Source organism: Thunnus maccoyii, chromosome 17 (assembly GCF_910596095.1).
Source record: "Thunnus maccoyii chromosome 17, fThuMac1.1, whole genome shotgun sequence".
In the NCBI taxonomy this organism is placed as follows: domain Eukaryota; kingdom Metazoa; phylum Chordata; class Actinopteri; order Scombriformes; family Scombridae; genus Thunnus; species Thunnus maccoyii.
Window position 1 is genome coordinate 879125 of NC_056549.1, and position 21305 is coordinate 900429.

Below are 21305 nucleotides of genomic sequence, written 5' to 3' on the forward strand. Positions count from 1 at the left end.
GGACTCCCTCCTCTCTGCTCTGACTTTGACCCATAGCAGAGAAACACCTTCACACAAACACAACAACAAGCTCATTCATTACAACAAGCTGCACATCACAGAGCCACACTGCTGTCTATCACACTGTCATTCTTTATTCTACCACCAGATGAAGCCAAAGTCAGTCATTACTTTAAGATTTCCACTGTGGATACATGTTGAAGAAACTGCATTAACTATATTCCTTTTTATACAGTTGTATTTTTGTCCACTAGAGACTCATATGCAGCAAGTTATAGTTCACTTCTGCTTAAAAACTGATGACATGATATATTTTTATTCAGCTGTATGGCAGAAAGAAGAAAATACTCACCAGGTGAATTCAGATCCACATCTGGTCACAGAGTCGTTCTACCTTCACCTGTAGAGGAAACACAGAGAGAAGCTGCAGCTGATTCTCCTTCATCAGTCCTTCATCATCAATCTGAGGACGCTGTCACTCTCTCATAACTTCACAGTCAAAGTCCAAAACCATAAAGATGATATTAAACCAGTGAACCTTGCAGCAGAGTTCAGCTCCAAACACACAGGAGGAACCTGCCAAGACTCTCTGTGAGGACATTAAACAATCTCACAGTGCCGCAGTATTCTGATTTACCTGGAAACTGATGTTCATCTGTCCACAAACTAATGTCATTGTTGTCTGTCTAATGTGGACAAAAAGGAGCAAAACATGTGGAATATTTAAACACTGAAAGCTTTAACCCTTCCTTTACCAAAATACATTATCTCCACTTTGTCATGAAACTGCTGCCCAGCAATACTGTTGCTGATGTATTTGCAGCAGATTTTACTGTTTTATGATCAATTAATTAACTGACTACAAAGCATTTATTTAAACAACATGATTTACTTTAAATGATATTTTAAAGGTAAATATTTATTAAGATAACATGTAAAAATCAGTATCATTGTACATTAACCCTTTAACACCCAGTTTCACTGGCTCTGAATTTCCAGAATGTTTCACTGATGAATCACAGAATAAAATCCCTTCAAACATATTAAACAGTAAAATAAGATGTTCAACTCAGAAGTTTATTAAAAGGAAACTGAATGTTTCTAATCACTAACTCAACTTCAGACACTCTACAGTAGTAGTTCTCAACCTTTGTGGTGTCAAGTGTTGTGGATATTTTGAGCGATGGTCAGCACCTCAGTGGAGAAAAGCACACACGAGCCCTTGATGTCTTAAAGCCGAAAAAATTCATTGACATACTTGATCAAAGAGAACTGAAATAGTGAACATCGAAGTCATCTGCAACTCGGATGCTGTCTCTTTCCGTTCTGCCCTCTGAAAGTCTTACTATTAGTCTTTAACCTCAGCAGATCAGCCTACAATATGAAAAATTAGTCTAATTGGTTCACTAGTTTCTAAATAAGGAACTGCATTTTACCCGTATCAGTTCAGGTCACTGTCAGCACATTCTGGCTATGCATCCACCAATCTGTGTTGTCTAGGAAGGCCCTCTCTGACCTTGGTGACCACGGCAATGCTGATTTACCCTTTATCAGAGAGGTTTCTGCTTTCCCCAAAACATCACAGACAGCTGGAGTCTCAAGGAGAAGAGAAAATATCTCCTTCCTGCTTAAGGATTACAGTGTGACCTCAAGGCCCAGGCTTGACCAAGTGAAACCTAATTTGTAACCCCTAAAGATGTAAAATTCCATAACATCAAGGACCCCAAATTGATGTACATCAGCCGGCAGACGCATATTTGATGGGATGTGGTCTCAGGGATCCCTATCAGGTTTTCATCTGATAAAATTGAATTATTCCAGCAGTTAGGATCGGGTTTAAGTTATGGTTAACATACAATCTTGTGAGAGTTTTGTAAATCGTCCCTCCAGCTGCTCTAGTCTAGCACTTTTCTCGATAGATAATTTATATATATATTTATAATTTACTCTGCTGTAGCAGGCAGAGCAACATGTCACATGGAAGAGCGGCTATTTGATCTCTAATCAGCTGTTTATAATTGACATAGTATCAGATATTGATCACTGGCTCATCAATCACAGCATTTAGTGGCAAGCTAATACTTGTTTTTGGTCAAACAATGTCATGATTATCTAAAGTGAATTATTAACATAGATACATATTAACTACAATATTATTATAAATTAGAAGCGAATATTTCACTAAACAGATAGATAGATAGATACATAAATACATACATTGCCATTTATAGTCTATAGATAAAAGGCTGCTGACTCACAATAAAACAATATTTTGTCTTCTTGCTGCTTTGAGGTCTACAGATATTACCTGAGAACCATCAGTGCTAATATGAAGTAAATAAATACAACCAGTATATATAAAACAAGGGATCAACATAGTTTTCTCTGTTACAAGACATTTTGTGTAGTTTTTTGAGTTCTACTCACTGGATTGTCACAGTAATAGTGCTCAGTGGAAAACTATTACTACTTGTGTGGAGGAAGAAAAAGATATTAGAAATGTGCTGTTGGAGAAATGACTATAATATATAGTTGTATCCAACTGATGACACACTGTTGACCTCATCTATGACCTTTTATTTGCTGTTCATTGTTCTGTTTTAAGTCTGAGGTCTCACCAAGATCACGTACTTTATCTGGTGCAGAGGTGCGAGTGTTGAGTGTGAGAAATATCTGAAGTACATGATTCACATGATGAACCCGATTCTAAGAAGTGATGGTTAGAAGGGGAACTGAATGCAAGAACAGGAAGCTGCAGACAAGCATGACACCATATATGGAGTTGTTATTGGTTATCTTACAGGAAACGGGTCTACAAACAGTGAAGTGTGACCACATAGGAGGTGCGTACGTGACAGATGGAACAGTTGTGTTAACAGTTGGGCAGAAACTGAAAGTATAAAGTGTTTGTGTTTTGCTGCAGAGTTCAGGGAGCCTGAATGCAGACGCTTCAATGATTCATTAAAGGCAGTTAGACTGCAGAATACTGTCTCTGGTATTTAATTACTTTTCTCACCTGATGAGACAAACTGATATTTCAGCTGTAACTTGTTTTTGATAATACAATGTAAGAGATTACCTAAAATGAATTATTAGCATAAAACTGATTACAGTATTATTAGATTAGAGTTAGAAGTGAGTATTTCTCTGAAAAATTAACTGTTTAATATATATATATAATGAGGCTTTATATAAAAGCCTGCTGATTCACAATAGAACCATATTTTGACATCCTGTTTGCTTTGGAGTGTCGGGACCATAGACTGTATCACTACCTGTAGACCATCAGTTCAAATATGATGTAAATACAACCAGCTGGTAGAAAATGACATAGGATTAACTGTTTCAGGGCAGGGGTTTTCTGCACTGTTTTTATATGTGGTTAATCACTTCATTAATGAATTTAATGAGTTTAGCAGTAAAAAGAAAAATTACGACCAAACATTTCATGACAGGGACGAAGTTATGAAAAAACAAGGTCATGTTTGTTCAAACCGGGAAGAGTTAGAACAAAACCTAAGGCCCTTTTTGAGGGTTTGTTCCTGCTTTTATCATTTCACTTCCTGAATCAAACTCTAATATTATTAGTCGACTGTAAAGTAAATTAAAGCGACGGCAAACTGCGTTCTGTTGACGGATTATTCAGTTGAATGTTGAATATACGTTTCAACACGTGTAATACGTATCATATCAACATTTCTACAAACGTAGCATATTAACAATGATGTTTTATGGTGTGACAACACTGTGGTTAAGGTCTGGTTAGGTTTAGGCACAAAGACCACTTGGTTAGGGTTAGGGAAAGATCACGGTTTGGGTTAAAATAAAAATAAAAAATAAAAGAAAAACGGCCGATGTCTCAACGTGTCATCAATCTGTTCATTTATATTGATGCCATTTAACGACACATCTGTCTTAAACATTGACTGTTCATTAGATAAACTGCTGCCTTGCAACAGTCTTAAACACATGCTGGTATTGGATCAAACACTATGTTATCATCTCCTGCAGGTGTTATATACCAAATGTCTTTAAGAATTCTGTGCATGTAAGTAAATTACTTTTCTCATTAATCAATTGCGAAATCAACAAAATATTGTTTTTGACCCATTTGTCATTAAAGATTGACTTATTTTTATATTTGATATTTTAATTGTTCCATATCAAATATTTGTGGGGAGAGAAATGATGTTTATAGATAAGAAACCAACATGAAGAGCCTGCGTGTGTTAATTCAGACTCTTTGGTTCCGCTCTGATCCATCAGCGACACATTCCATCAACCAAATCTCTGACCTTTATTACTTGTTTTTATCAGTTAATGAGAATATTAATGATCACTGATATAAGCTGCTTAAATATGGTCACCTGACTGACTGTATGATGATAAGTTTATTTGCTATAAATGAATAATAACGATGCATTTCTGCACGTGCTGCATTGATAAGGCTCCTATATATGCTGGTTTAGTTTTATAGTTTTATTACCGCGTGATCAATACAGAAATACATTTAAAAGTGAAGCTGAAGTTAATACAACTTTATAAAAGTAACGTTAACTCTCCGATCAATTTTTTTATCCGTCAAAACCCTTTTAAGACATTTTAAGGGCTAAAATTCAGATTATTGGACTTCAGACTTTTTAATGAACCCAGAAACCCTGAATGCAGCCAACAAATCAACATAACTCATCACTATAACAACCATCTCTACTGTTATCACATCATCTTAACACAAACATGATGGAAACTGTTGGTTACGTTACCTTTAGATGCTGAAAATCATCTGAATCAAGCTGATGAGTGAAGATGAAATTAATCAGCAACTTCAACAGGAAACCAACCAGAAGAGGAACAAACATGTAACTGACACACCCACAAACTTCATGGGTTTGTGCTAGTTCAGGAGGATACAAGGCAGTATTCAGCATTCATACAGACTAATCAAGGAAATAATTAATGTGTTATGTTGATAAATATGTTAAATCTGTTGTACATGTGGCGACGTTCACATCCCGTAGCTTTGCGTACACAAGGTTGAAGAAGCATCTGGCTACCCTATATTGTTATAAGCCTTTAGTTAATTATTTCTTGATGATATATTAATTTATGTTATCATTACTGCTCTTTATGTCATACTAGCCTGAACATTGTAATATTACTTGCGTCAACTACTTATTATCTGCATATTTTCATGACATTTAACACCATTTATTACCATTGATTGTGTAGTGGATGGTTCAACTAGTACATGTCATCCTAGTGTGTTTGGCCACTAGAGGGCATTATTGCTTCATTTGGATTATCCAACGTATGTATTCTATGCCCTCGCGTATATAAAGGGAATCAGTTTCCTGGAGATTATTATTCATTGTATTTCCATTCCCCTGTTTATTTCAGATGTACCACACATTGTACATGTTGATGATATTCCACAAACAACCCTTCAGTAAAGTATGCTGACAATGAGAACGAACACAATCCGTGGAAGCTCTTTCTTCATCGAATAAGTTGCCTAAACCTTCTGACAGAGGCCAGGAATATCAGGTTGTAGCATGCCAGTGACTACAGCCCCCTACACTCATACTAGGCATAAAAATGCATGAAAAACAGACCATTTGGGGCCATTAAAAAAAAAATCCTCCCCCCAGCCCTCCTGGTAAAGGCTTAGACCCCTAACCATAAATCTCTAGTGATGCCCCTGATATGTAGTTTATATATAAAATAGTATATATAAAAGGATGAATCTTTATCAGTTGGATCATAAAGTCTGATGTTTGTCTTTTATTCCAACAAGGAAATAAAAAGTGCTGAGATGCATTAATGCAGTCTGTTGTATCTCTGTGATATGTGCAAAAATTAATTGTTTTTTCTGTCTTCATTATTATGATTCATTATTATAACATCTGTGTCCTCAGACACACTGGAGACAAACATTAAACTCTGTTTAACCAGTAAAACCATTGAAATGAAAAACCTCTTTTTAAGAGTCCTGGCTGAGAGCGGCAGCAACAACGATGATTACAGACAAACAACATAAAACACATAACACATAAATATATCATGTCTCATGAATACATCACAATAATAGAGTGAAAACACTGCAGTACAGTCATATAAAATATTACATCCTGAAGAATACAACCCAGCAGCTGTCTGGATAAAACTAAGAGAAATAAAATGAATGAGAATGTTGACACATAAACACTGTTTATTATAAATACTGTATAATAAATTCTGTTATATATTCTTTATAATAAATACAGTGTAATAGAAATACTATCAGGGTGCAGTACAGACTCCGGCCTGCAGCGGCGCTGTGGCAACATGAGCTTCGGAGCGGAAGTGACGTCGATATTGTTGTCTTCTAATCGTCCAATCAGAGCCGCCGCAGGAAGTTTAAAAGCAGCTCTGACAGCGGGTCGATTTGAATGTTGTTTTGATTTCTGAACATCTGAAAACTGTAAAAGGTGAGAAATAAAAACAGTTTATTGGTTAAATATTGTTGTTGTGACGCGGATTATGTGTATTTACATGTTTATATGAACATGTAGCTTTAAAGCTAAACGAAGCTAACTGACTCAACACACGTTAGAAACGTTTAACAGCTTCGACAAACTCGATTCAAAACTTTGTGACTTTATGTGAAACTCGCTTATCGGCAGAAGTGTGTCAGAAACACAACACGGGTTCAGACTTTATGTGAAACAGGAAGATCCGGCTTTAATCCGGCTCCGAGACAAACAACCAAGAAGCTGCTGGTTGGATAAAAACAGACTTTATGTGATTTATTCCTCAGTGTGTTGATCAGTTCTCTGCTGATCGAACATTGTGATCAGCAGCTTTATGTTCAGCTCTGAGACGTTTATCACAGATTAACTTCTGACTAACAGCTAATAAATGTTCTAGTTTAGCTGTTAACTTCCTGTTTTCAGAAATCTGGTTTATCTGGTAACTTTTCTAATCAAACTATGGGACAGTTTATAAACAGACGAAATGATGATCAATACTGAATCACATGTCTAAGATTTACACACATTCATGTCTTAATAATTACAAATGAACATATTTAATCTGAGCAACAATGTAAAAGGATTCAGTGTTAAAGAGGAAACAAACAACTGAACTGAAGCTTAAAAAGTTCATTTAATGAACAAACAGACTTCTGTTTTTAGTAGAAGTCAAAGTATTTTCAGACGTGTTATTAATATCACAGAGAGACATATTTAGGCCTGTTGTTATGTTTTGGAGTGATTATTGATTATTGCTGCTGTATAACTGTTTCGGACTGACTGGTGTGTTCTGATTGGTCCGTCAGATCCAGGTGACGTCATGGCTGAGGTGGGATCCTGCAGACAGTAAGTGTTCATCATCAGGTCACATCAGAGCTGCAACAATTAGCTGTTTAATCCATCAGTGGCCAAATATTCTGACAATCAATTAATTGATTGGAGTCATTTTTGCAAATAAAAAAATTCTCTGATTCGGCTTCTTAAGTGTGAATATTTTCTGGTTTCTTTAGTTTCTGTGACAGTAAACTGAAGATCTTTATGGACAAAACAAGACATTTGATGACGTTGTCTTGGACTTTCATCATTTTCTGACTTTTACTGGACCAAACAACTAACTGATTAGTTGAGAAAATAATCAGCAAGTTAATTGATGATGATGATAATAATAATAAAATAACTATTATAAAAATAATAATGATGAAAATAGTCACTAGTTGCAGCTCTAGATCACACACAGCAGACAAAAAACCAATCCCTTTTCAGATTTTTCTCATTTGTATTTTCCTGTAATCATGAAAAAGTTATTTCATGATCTCAAGATTAATTTATTATAAAGAAATATGTATATTAATACATAAAAGTAATATTTCTTCATGTTTTGGTCACTCATGGGTCAGGTGACACAAATAAACATATGAAGTTTATTATTAATTCTTCTGACAGAAAAAAAATGTTTTTAGTAGATAAATTCTGTACCAGCAGTAGAACTAATTGCTCCATCTGTTCCCTGATTGGCTGCAGGTTGGCCAATCACAGCGAGTCGTTGTTGTCGTCACAGACACACCTGAGCAGAGGGGCGGGGCTTCAGGAGGAGGGCGGGTTCCCTCAGCAGAGTGCGTACTGTAAAGACGGGCTGAGGAGAGGAGGAACTGAGTTCAGCTTCGAGGAGCGAAGAGCCGAAAGATACAACCAGCAGAAACAGCAGCAGATGGACGGTGCGTTCACTGACATGTTTATTGACACATGACACGTTCACTGACATGTTTATTGACACATGACATGCTCACTGACACGTTCCATGACACTAGACACATTCGCTGACATGTTCACTGACACGTGACACGCTCACTGACACATTCCATGACATGTGACATGTTCACTGACACGTGACTCATTTGCTGACATGTTCACTGACACGTGACACACTCACTGACACGTTCACTGACATGTGACACGCTCACTGACACATGACATGCTCACTGACACACTCACTGACACGTGACAGGCTCACTGACACATGACATGCTCACTGACACACTCACTGACACGTGTCACATGTCAGTGAGCCAGTCAGCAAATGTGTCACGTGTCAATGACTGACACGTACACTGACACATGACATGCTCACTGACACGCTCACTGACACGCTCACTGACACGTGACAGGCTCATTGACACGTGACAAGCTCACTGACACGTGACATGCTCACTGACAGGCTCACTGACACGTGACAGGCTCACTGACACGTGACAGGCTCACTGACACGCTCACTGACACGTGACAGGCTCGCTGACACGTGACAGGCTCGCTGACACGTGACAGGCTCACTGACACGTGACAGGCTCGCTGACACGTGACAGGCTCATTGACACGTGACATGCTCACTGACACGTGACATGCTCACTGACATGTTCACTGACACGTGACAGGCTCATTGACACGTGACATGCTCACTGACACGTGACATGCTCACTGACACGTGACATGCTCACTGACATGTTCGCTGACACGTGACAGGCTCATTGACACGTGACATGCTCACTGACACGTGACATGCTCACTGATATGTTCACTGACACGTGACATGCTCACTGACACGCTCACTGACATGTGACAGGCTCATTGACACGTGACAGGCTCATTGACACGTTCACTGACACGTGACATGCTCACTGACACGTGACATGCTCACTGACACGTTCACTGACACGTGACATGCTCATTGACATGTGACATGCTCACTGACACGTGACATGCTCACTGACACGTTCACTGACACGTGACACGCTCATTGACACGTGACATGCTCATTGACACGTTCACTGACACGTGACATGCTCACTGACACGTGAAATGTTCACTGATACGTTCACTGACACGTGACACGCTCACTGACATGTTCACTGACACGCTCACTGACACGTGACACGCTCACTGACACGTGACACGCTCACTAACACGTGACACGCTCACTGACACGCTCACTAACACGTGACACGCTCACTGACGCGTGACAGGTTCACTGATACGTTCACTGACACGTGACACGCTCACTGACGCGCTCACTGGCGTGTGACAGGTTCACTGATACGTTCACTGACACGTGACAGGCTCACTGACATGTGACATGTTCACTGACATCAGCTACAGGTTTCTGCTGATCAGTTGATCGATCAATTGATTGATTGATTGATTGATTGATTGATTGATTGATTGATTGATTGATTGATTGGTGAGTGTCTCTGCAGAGAGGCTGAAGCAGCTGCAGCAGGTGGAGCAGCAGCTGAATCAGGAGCTGGAGGAGAAGACGAGACTGTTGCAGCTCAGAAGATCACAGCAGGTACGTTAATACTGCCAATAATACTACAAGTACTACTGTTAGTACTGTTAGTACTGTTAGTACTGTTAGTACTGTTGGTACTGTTAGTACTGCTGGTACTGTTACTACTGTTAGTACTGTTAGTACTGTTGGTACTGCTGTTGGTACTGCTGTTAGTGCTGTTAGTACTGTTAGTACTGTTAGTACTGTTGGTACTGTTAGTACTGTTAGTACTGTTAGTACTGTTAGTACTGTTGGTACTGTTAGTACTGTTAGTACTGTTACTACTGTTAGTACTGTTAGTACTGTTGGTACTGCTGTTGGTACTGCTGTTAGTACTGTTAGTACTGTTAGTACTGTTGGTACTGTTAGTACTGCTGGTACTGTTACTACTGTTAGTACTGTTGGTACTGTTGGTACTGCTGTTGGTACTGCTGTTAGTACTGTTAGTACTGTTAGTACTGTTAGTACTGTTGGTACTGTTGGTACTGTTAGTACTGTTGGTACTGCTGTTAGTACTATTAGTACTGTTGGTACTGCTGTTAGTAGTGTTAGTACTGTTAGAACTGTTAGTACTGTTAGAACTGTTGGTACTGTTGGTACTGACACTGATGCTACTGCTGCTTCCTTTTGGTATTTTTCATACATGTTTTCCTTATTTGGACTTTAATGGTCTGAACTACAACACAGCTGATCAGCCGTCAGTCTGCAGGTTTTAAAGGACGAGTTCAGTGTTTCCACTGAGTCTTAAACCAACGTTCAGGAGCCCAAATGAACATTAAAGCTGTTTTTCTTGCTGTAATCATTCCTCCTGTTCATACTGACCATCAGAAGATCCTTCATTATGACCTCACAATGGAAGTGATGGAGGACAAAATCCACAGTCTGACTGCGTCTCTCTGCAGGTGCTTCATGGAGGCTCCGCCCCTCAGATCTGTGACTCAGGTAGACCACCGAGCGCCGCCTCCTTCCAGATATTTGATGAGTCTCAGTCGCAGCCGGCCGCTGCCGCCGCTGCACTGCCTTCTGGGTAATAAACACACCTCATGCAGTCAGGTGATCAGATGGAAACAGCTGTCAGTAAAACTTCATGTTTGTCATCAAACAGAAACTCAAACGAGCTGCTGGACGACGTTTTCCTCCGACCTGACGAGAAAGGTCTGAGTGTGAAGATCCAGTATCCTCATCCAGGTGAGATGTGTTCATTATTGATTAGTTTGTTATTGATTAGTTCATTATCTTCATTAACTGATTCATAGAAAACTGTGTAAGTGTCACAGGTTGACATGTTAAAACGTTTAGTTTTATTGGACCAACAGACACAAACATGTTCAGTTCATGTAACTGATTAGTAAAATAGTTGCAGATTAATTTTCTGATTGATCTTCTCTCAGGTGGCGTCACTCCGTCTGAACACTCTCAGGTTTGTTCTCACCTCAGATTCATTTACCTGTAAGTTTGTTGTCACCTGTCAGACTGTTTTATACCATTGATCATCATACCTGATGATGATGATGATGATGATGATGATGATGATAAAACTCAACTGGAAGCAGCAGAATCTGACTTTTAGTGTTTTACACTGAGCCTACACTTCCCATAATGCACCTGGATGGTGTCTTTCATCAGAGCCTCCTGCAGGATGATGTCACAGTGATGTCTGCAGGACTCACTGTGACATCATCAGGCCGCAGATGACATCATACAGCTGTTTCACAGATGTTGTCTCTCAGCAGGAAGTGATGCAGTCTGATGTCTACGAGGCTGCTGAAGGTGAGTTCAGCAGCAAACTTTATTATATTGATCAGTGAACAGTTTTATGATTTATTGACGACTCGTGTTCCTGGTCTCAGGTCATCAGAAGGGGGCGACGGAGGACCTGCAGACTCAGGCGGAGCCCCGCCCCCTCGCCGTCTCCCAGAAACCAGTGTTAAAAACCAGGAAGGAGCTGAGTCCCATCCAGGAGACCAGCGTGGAGGCCAGCTCTCTGACCTCACTGGGAGCAATGTCTGCTGGGAACTGTAGTCCTCTGGAGGAGGACCAGGAGGACATGGACCACGCCCCCTCACCTGGTGAGGAGTCTGACGGGTTTTTACAGATTCAGTGTGTAGAAAACAACAGTCAGGTCGGAAACTGAAGCTCATGACTTCATTTTTTATCGTTCTGGTTCTTAAAGAAAAAAGTTTTCTGTTTATATAATAAAACATTTATTTTATTTAATGTTTTCAAGATACTGAAAAACTCTTTTACACAACAGTTTACGTCTCTAAACTGGAACATCATCTTCTTTTAAAAAGACTAAATATCTACAGTAGGGAGCAATTTCTTTAATCAATAGTCAGATGTGTTGACAGTCGATTAACACTTTATGAAATACGCTGGATGTTTTTTCATTATAAAAGCATGTAAAGGTCTGATGTGACCTGCAGTATGTTCAACACAAAGTCAGAGTCGGCTGCAGTAGTAATTAGTTTAATGTACAGATTAAACACCAAGTTATTAAATGATAAATTAAATAACACAAATTATGAAGCTCTGTCACCGTCTATTCAACAACTGATCAGTAAAAATCCAAACAGCTTCATTAGAGACATAATTAGATCAGATGTGTTGGACATATTTAATAATTAATTATCATTTAACCAAATGCTGCAGTAAATAACCTGTAATGTTATTGTATAAATGTGAAACATGAGACAGACTCCATTCTGACTGGTTTAATATAAAAGCATCTACATGATGGACTGATGTTAATCCAGCTGCTGGAAACAGCTGCACAAATCTCTCAGTATCTTTCAGTCTATTTGTTGCCACGACTACGGCACGTTTATACTCAGAGCGTCGCTGCTGTTGGCAACGTGTGACCGGAGTCCTGCTGTCTGCTGGTCTGACACTCAGCAGGTTAAACACTGACTGCTGAGTTGTGATGTTTCTGCTCCAGGTGGGGGCGCTGTGGATCCCAGTGACCCGGACGTACGGCGGCGGCTGCTGGACCTCTGTGATGTCACTTCCTCTCCAGACTTCCACTCAGAGCCCCGCCCCCTCCCTACAGTGGAGGAGCACAGCTGTCTGCAGCTCGGTACCTTTATTATTTATTTATTATCAGGTTATTATCGTATTTACGGCTGCTGAAGTCTCTAATATTAATAATCAGTTTATAAAGAGTTAATAACTGGTTTATTATGCAGCTGTCAGCACATATAAATATTTATTAATGTATTAATAACTATAACTCCTCCTGAGGACACACTGAAGTGTTTGCTGCTTTAAAAACAGATAAACTTCATAGAAGTTATAATAAGTACTGAACATCTGCTTATAATGACATTATACTGAGTTATAAACATTTATTACCTGTTTATAGACTGAATATTAAAGACAAATAAAGTGTTACTGCTGCAACTCATTTTTCATTATTGATTAATAATTTAGTCTCTAAAACCTAAAACACTGAAAGATGTCTGAGGAGACGTCTTTGACAAAAGTCTAAAATCCAAAATATTCAGTTTATTATGACAGAAAATCTGAAACATTTGAGAAACTGACATTTACTGAAAAATGACTTTAAAAGATTCAGAATTGTTGCTCTACTCCTGTTACTACTAATACTATTAATACTGCTGATACTACTAGTACTACTTCTACTGCTGCAGTATAAATACCACAGCAGGACAGTCAGTATTAGTATCATTTCTCTGTCGGATGCTCCTGATCTGTAATCTGGCTAAATGATTGCTATTGATTATCGATTGTGTCCACCAGGGGGCGACGTGTTTCACATCTTCTCCAGGATTCTGGACGGAGGAAGTTTCTCCGTCTATAAAGGAGCCACAAAGGACGACGACGTGGTCATCAAGGTGAACCAATCGCTGCTGTTTAATAAAGAAACTCTTCGTTATATCTGACTGACGACAGACTGCAGCTGATAAACACTCAGCAGCATTAAAGGACCAGTTCCCAGTGTTCCCAGTGTGTGTTAAACCAGCAGTCAGGTGTCTGTAATCATTCCTCCTGTTCATACTGGATATTAAAAGATCCTTCAAATGTGCTTTAATGGAAGTGATGGAGGCCAAAATCCACAGTGTGAACATACTGAGAAGTCGTGTCCAGATGCCGGATATAAAATCTATTAAATAGCGACACAAGCAGCACATACACACTAAATCAAAGCTTATTATAACAGTCAGTGCCTCATGGGAAATGTAGTTGTGTCATCTTTGTTAAAATATGGAGCTGATATTATTGCAGTAGATCATTCAGCAGCTGATGTTTCCTGAATCTTCAGAAAAAAGTCTTCTTTCTTTGAGTCGACAGTTCAGGTCAGAGCTGCTCTCAGTCTTTGTGTGTGTGTGTGTGTGTGTGTTTATGTGTGTGTGTGCGTGCGCTGCAGGTGGACGGCTGCTCCGTCCTCTGGGATTTCCACCTGTTTCAGCGTCTGAAGCAGAACTCTTCCTCCGCCGCCGCCAGTCTTCCTCTGATCAGCTGTTTCCTGTTCCTGGATGGCTGCGTCACCGTCTACACCAGCCCGCCGGATCACGTGTTCACCGTGAGTCACTTTCTGCCCGTCACGCAACCTGCTGGTATATATATGATCTAAACACACAGACAGTAGTATGACACAGAGGATTTATTCACATCAGTGACCTCAAATGAAATAACAGTTAATGTGTGTGTGTGTGTGTGTGTGTGTGTGCGTGTGCGTGCGTGCGTGCGTGCGCGCGCGTGTGTGTGTATGTGTGTGTGTGCGCGTGTGCGTGTGTGTGTGTGTGTGTGTGCGTGTGTGTGTGCGTGTGTGTGTGTGTGCGTGTGTGCGTGTGTGTGTGTGTGTGTGTGTGTGTGTGTGTGTGTGTGTGTGTGTGTGCGTGTGTGCGTGTGTGCGTGTGTGTGTGTGTGTCAGGAGCTGACAGAGTGTGTTCCCAGTGAGGCGTCGGTGGGTTATAAAGCTGTCGGTTTGCTGCAGCTTGTGTCACAGCTGCACTCCTGCAGGCTGCTTCATGCAGCGCTGCAGCCACACCTGCTCATCTGCTGCCACAGGTAGGTCAGCGGGGGGGGGGGGGTTAACGGGGGCTCGAGGTATAAAGAAAGTATAACTACCTGTGGAATTAGGATGACGGGGCTTTTAAATGTCCTTGTAAAATAAACAGTTAAACAAAGACTTCATATGTTTAGCGTAGTGTGTCCAGATGTTCTGTATTGAAAGTGCGTCTGTGACAGCTGGACTTCTGTACCTGCACCCCCCCCCCCCCCCCCCCCCCCCCCCCCCCCCCCCTCCCCCCGCATTGTGAGGCAGCAACAGCTACCAACAGTAAACTTATCAACATGGAGTGTTTTTTTAATTCAAACCTGTCACACTTCAGCTGAGTCAGCATCAGTTGGAAATGAAAGTAGGTCAGAAATGCGGAACGTCGCTGAGTCTGAAACAGCTGTCAGAGCGCCTGTTATTCTAAACCACAGAGTCACATAACACACAGACAGTCAACAATGTTGCTGAGATGTTGAACGGTGACGTTGTTATATAACGTGTTTATTGTTTCTACTCTTGAAAATAAAATCTGCATTAAATGTATAAAAATCCTCACAGTTATAATCTGTAACTGGGATTATAATTGTGTATTTTTACCCATTAAATGTTCTTTAATTATAAGTTAATTTGTTTCCTTCGCTGTTTTTAATGAGTCATTGAATATAGATTTGTCATACAACATAGATCTCAGATATTTCCCACCATTTAAAAAAATTGCCCTGAAACATATTTCAAGAGGGCAAAAACTACTTTCAAGTTCTGGTTGTCACGTATGAATTCTGTGAAAGTTTTAACCAGCAGGTTGTTTGTTGTGTCAGAGGTTTGCTGAGTCCTGATTGGGTGTTCCCGGTGGACTGGTCGTCCTCGGTGGACCTGGACCTCCAGCGGATCACGGCGGTGCAGCAGCTCCCCTCAGCTCAGACCTACATCAGCCTGGGAGTCCTGGAGCCCTCCGCCCCTCCTCAGCTGGTACACCTGCCCGCTCTGCACAGACCCCGCCTCCTTCACTGGGCTTGGTAGATACTAACTCCTCCCCCTCTCCCCATCTCCTCCTGTCAGGTGGACCTGGTGGGCGTGGCCGAAACCGTCCACCTGCTCCTGACCAACAGCAGGATGGTTCCAGTGAAGGATGACGACGGCTGGACGGCAGAGCATTTCAGCGGAGACCAACCCTGGTACACATAACTAAACCTAGTTTATATCATAACTAAACCTGGTTTATACCACATGACTAAACCTGGTTTAAATCACATAACTAAACCTGGTTTATATCACATAACTAAACCTAGTTTATATCATAACTGAACCTGGTTTATACCATAACTAAACCTGGTTTATACCATGACTAAACCTGGTTTAAATCACATAACTAAACCTGGTTTATATCTTAACTAAACCTGGTTTATATCACATAACTAAACCTGGTTTATATCTTAACTAAACCTGGTTTATATCACATAACTAAACCTGGTTTATATCATAACTAAACCTGGTTTATATCATAACTAAACCTAGTTTATATCATAACTAAACCTGGTTTATACCACATTACTAAACCTGGTTTAAATCACATAACTAAACCTGGTTTATACCATAACTAAACCTGGTTTGAATCACATAACTAAACCTGGTTTATATCATAACTAAACCTGGTTTATATCACATAATTAACCTGGTTTATATTACATAACTAAACCTGGTTAAATCATAACTAAACCTGGTTTATATCATAACTAAACCTGGTTTATACCATAACTAAACCTGGTTTAAATCACATAACTAAACCTGGTTTATATCATCACTAAACCTGGTTTATATCATAACTAAACCTGGTTTATATCACATGACTAAACCTGGTTTATATCACATAACTAAACCTGGTTTAAATCATAACTAAACCGGGTTTATATCATAACTAAACCTGGTTTATATCACATAACTAAACCTGGTTTAAATCACATAACTAAACCTAGTTTATATAATAACTAAACCTGGTTTATACCATCACTAAACCTGGTTTAAATCACATAACTAAACTTGGTTTATATCATAACTAAACCTGGTTTATACCATGACTAAACCTGGTTTATACCATGACTAAACCTGGTTTATACCATGACTAAACCTGGTTTATATCATAACTAAACCTGGTTTATACCATAACTAAACCTGGTTTAAATCACATAACTAAACCTGGTTTATATCATCACTAAACCTGGTTTATATCATAACTAAACCTGGTTTATATCACATGACTAAACCTGGTTTATATCACATGACTAAACCTGGTTTATATCACATAACTAAACCTGGTTAAAGCATAACTAAACCTGGTTTATATCATAACTAAACCTGGTTTATATCACATAACTAAACCTGGTTAAAGCATAACTAAACCTGGTTTATATCATAACTAAACCTGGTTTATATCACATAACTAAACCTGGTTTATATCATATAACTAAACCTGGTTAAATCATAACTAAACCTGGTTTAAATCACATAACTAAACCTGGTTTATATCACATAACTAAACCTGGTTTATATCACATGACTAAACCTGGTTTATTTCATAACTAAACCTAGTTTATATCATAACTAAACCTGGTTTGTACCATCACTAAACCTGGTTTAAATCACATAACTAAACCTAGTTTATATCATAACTAAACCTGGTTTATACCATCACTAAACTTGGTTTATATCATAACTAAACCTGGTTTATACCATGACTAAACCTGGTTTATAACATGACTAAACCTGGTTTATATCATAACTAAACCTGGTTTATACCATATAACTAAACCTGGTTTAAATCACATAACTAAACCTGGTTTAAATCACATAACTAAACCTGGTTTAAATCACATAACTAAACCTGGTTTATATCATAACTAAACCTGGTTTATATCACATGACTAAACCTGGTTTATATCACATAACTAAACCTGGTTAAAGCATAACTAAACCTGGTTTATATCATAACTAAACCTGGTTTATATCATAACTAAACCTGGTTTATATCACATAACTAAACCTGGTTTATATCACATAACTAAACCTGGTTAAATCATAACTAAACCTGGTTAAATCACATAACTAAACCTGGTTTATACCATGACTAAACCTGGTTTATACCATCACTAAACCTGGTTTATACCATGACTAAATCTGGTTTAAATCACATAACTAAACCTAGTTTATATCATAACTAAACCTGGTTTATACCATCACTAAACCTGGTTTAAATCACATAACTAAACCTGGTTTATATCATAACTAAACCTAGTTTATATCATAACTAAACCTGGTTTATACCATCACTAAACCTGGTTTAAATCACATAACTAAACCTGGTTTATATCACATGACTAAACCTGGTTTATATCATAACTAAACCTGGTTTAAATCACATGACTAAACCTGGTTTATATCACATGACTAAACCTGGTTTATATCATAACTAAACCTGGTTTATACCATGACTAAACCTGGTTTATACCATGACTAAACCTGGTTTATACCATGACTAAACCTGGTTTAAATCACATAACTAAACCTAGTTTATATCATAACTAAACCTGGTTTATACCATCACTAAACCTGGTTTAAATCACATAACTAAACCTAGTTTATATCATAACTAAACCTGGTTTATACCATCACTAAACTTGGTTTAAATCACATAACTAAACCTGGTTTATATCACATGACTAAACCTGGTTTATATCATAACGGTTTATATCATAACTAAACCTGGTTTATATCATAACTAAACCTGTTTTAAATCACATGACTAAACCTGGTTTATATCATAACTAAACCTGGTTTATATCATAACTAAACCTGGTTTATTTCACACTTTAAACCTGGTTTAAGTTGAGTGTCTGCAGTAACTCTTCTCTCTCTGCAGCGACATGTTTTCCAGGATGTGGAGGAGGTTTTTCCGGTCGTTGCTGAACGCCGGCGGTCGTTCATCGCTGTCCATCCTGTCGGAGCTGACGGAGCTGCTGTCAACACTTTACCACTGAAACATCGTCTATTTATTCTGTCTGCTCGTTTGTCTCCATATCTGTGTTTTTCTTTCTAACTAAATAAATAAAAAGGATGTTTTAGAGGATTTTGCGTTGTGCTGTTATATCCAAACATCACAACACACACACAAGTTCACAGGAGAAGCTCATAATAATAATAATAATAATAATAATAATAATACAGATAATACATTTATAATCGTCAGTACCGTTAAGAACTGTTCAGAAATAGTGTCTGATGGGTTACAGGACTTTAGATTCATCACCATGGAAACGTGAGGCTCAGCGAACTCAGACAGGTAAACATGTCACATTATATCTGAAGTCTTTAGGTCCAGAGGATGAAGGTCTGGATTCAGTGGCAGTAGATCTACAGCAGGTGTGTCAGTATCACATATTCACACTATTATTATCGTAGGTAGAAATATCACAGTCAACAGTATCACGATAATCCCGAAATGTTACTAATAGTAAAATAAAATACAGTTAAATGACTCGACCATGATCAGTTCTGAGCGGTCTGTATGTTTCAGCTTCACTGGACTCTGAGAAATAAAATCATAAACATTGTAAACAAAAGCAGGTTCAAAGTTTCAGACAATAAATCACTAAACGCAGCTCAATGTCTCTCAGATTCAACACGTTCATATTCTGGAAATCCACTAAGTTTTGATTGATTTCTGGAGAACAAGAACTCTTAAATGTTAGGGTGTGTTGTAGGTGTTAACAGTTACACTTATTTTTAAAAGCAGGGAAATCTGTAAATGCTCACAGAACCTAAATAACAGTTATAACGTGTTCGTCCCTGTAATGTTGCTGCTTTCATTCACAACACAGCTGCATTTTCCCTGTTATGTTACTGGTTCTTTATGTGGGAAGTTGGTGTTACAGATTCCCCTGAACATTGATCCCAGCAGGACTGCAGGTGTTAAAGGGGCTTTACAGGCCGCTTATGGCTAAATAACAATAACTGCTAATGAAGCAGAGAGCTGCTGTGTGTTCAGTGTCTGAGATCAACGATAACCACAATAATGATGGTGATGGGAATGATTTGCTGTGTTACCGTCAGCATGTTTCACTGCAGTTTATAGTAGAAATGGTAAATCTCTAGTTTACATCATCAACATGAAAGTGCAGATTCTTTGAACCTCTGACTGTTATTCTCCTTCACTGCTTCTTCCTGCCAAAGTCCTGGTCTGTATGTGGCGTTCAGGGACTCTGAAACAGAAACAGGACACTTCTCATGTGTTGTGATCTGAAACGTCTCCAACAAACAAGGTCAAAGTTGAAGCTGAACTTTGAGGCAGCAGTAAGGTTTGAAGGCTCTGCTTCTTTACTCCATAATGAGTCGTGATTAATGACGCTGCTGCTGACGAGTGAACAGCAGTCAGCAGCGGGAGGAAGAGGTGCATTATGGAGAAAACAGAAAATGATAAATGTGACTCAGACAACATCACATCACAATGAAATAAACTGAGAGAGTAAAACAGAGAAAGAGCATTTGATATTGAAATTATGACCAGATGACATGAAGAAGTGTTTTAGGTAAGAAAGCTCCACATGGATGATGGATATAAAATTTCTGAGTATGAATTTGCTCACTGAGACCAGCAGAGGGTGCTCTGCATGCAGCCACCAACAGGAAGTGTCCTTTAAAAGGATCATTCCACTCAAAATAAAGGACCTGTAGTCTGTCAGAGAGTCTGAAGCCCAGAGGGGGGTTTTACTAGGTTGAACACACTGAGGAAACATCAGTGTTACATGTGAGTTCAGCATGTTAAAGCTCATATTAAAATATTACTTGTTACCATGGAAACTACATGACATGAAGCACAAAGTAAAGTTTAAAGTAGATTTACATGATAAACTTGTTATATCTCATGTTAAACCTGCAGTTTCCACATATTAAAGCTGGTTTATTTCATTCATTTGGATGTTTGCTGTGAGTTAAACTGAAGAGTCGGTTTGTTTTGTGAGTCACCGTCTTTCTGCCTGAGGGCCGAGCGAGGCAAGCTGCAGCCTGCAGAGAGAGAGAGAGATAGATAGAATACCTCCTTCATCTTCAGACTGCAGAGTTTTATATCTATAAGCTGTAAGAACAAATCAGAAGTGCTTTTAACTGTATACATTCAGTTTCAAAAGAAACATCTTAATTTTTTCTGCTGATTGAACCTTTAACAGCATCAGAAAACATTTAGCTGCACAGTGTTTGTAATGAATGATAATCTGCTTTATTTTTACTTTTAAGGGTCTTTTTTGTGTCAGAAAATCCACATTAAAACATGAAACCTTCCAAAGATGGTAAAAACATTCACAGACACACTGTGGTTCACATCTAGATCTGGTTGCACCTTTAAGAAGTGACTCATGTCTAACTGGTCAAACTTTTCCTTCATTCAGTTTTCTGTGTTCAGGTCTGA

General features: G+C 38.9%; 1 protein-coding gene and 1 long non-coding RNA gene across 3 annotated transcripts; one reads left to right on the forward strand and one right to left on the reverse strand.

The window, feature by feature from the left end:
• Positions 1-33: 33 nt before the first annotated feature.
• Positions 34-4844, reverse strand: LOC121881970. Its single transcript, XR_006091975.1, has 3 exons — positions 4764-4844; positions 353-400; positions 34-47 (listed from the first exon to the last, which is right to left on the reverse strand). It is a non-coding gene; the product is annotated as an uncharacterized LOC121881970 (long non-coding RNA).
• Positions 4845-6363: 1519 nt separating this feature from the next.
• Positions 6364-18971, forward strand: bub1ba (BUB1 mitotic checkpoint serine/threonine kinase Ba). Of its 2 annotated transcripts, none has more exons than XM_042389730.1 (16): positions 6364-6467; positions 7316-7355; positions 8031-8224; positions 9758-9849; positions 10734-10858; positions 10937-11019; positions 11223-11251; positions 11562-11601; positions 11682-11900; positions 12770-12907; positions 13591-13685; positions 14219-14374; positions 14726-14862; positions 15670-15820; positions 15911-16026; positions 18765-18971. In XM_042389730.1, exons 2-16 carry the CDS (start codon positions 7330-7332, stop codon positions 18880-18882), a joined length of 1719 nt encoding a protein of 572 aa, XP_042245664.1. In that variant the 5' UTR covers positions 6364-6467; positions 7316-7329; the 3' UTR covers positions 18883-18971. The 2 variants fall into 2 exon arrangements, with proteins under 2 accessions (XP_042245664.1, XP_042245665.1); XM_042389731.1 differs by having other exon boundaries at positions 11565-11601.
• The last annotated feature ends 2334 nt before the right edge of the window (positions 18972-21305 follow it).

Excerpts from the sequence above, each read along its gene's own strand:
- bub1ba (XM_042389730.1), top strand. The coding sequence starts at position 7,330 with ATGGCTGAGGTGGGATCCTGCAGACA. Across the intron at positions 11,020-11,222 it reads GATCCAGTATCCTCATCCAG|GTGGCGTCACTCCGTCTGAA; the intron begins GTGAGATGTGTT and ends ATCTTCTCTCAG. Across the intron at positions 16,027-18,764 it reads TTCAGCGGAGACCAACCCTG|CGACATGTTTTCCAGGATGT; the intron begins GTACACATAACT and ends CTCTCTCTGCAG.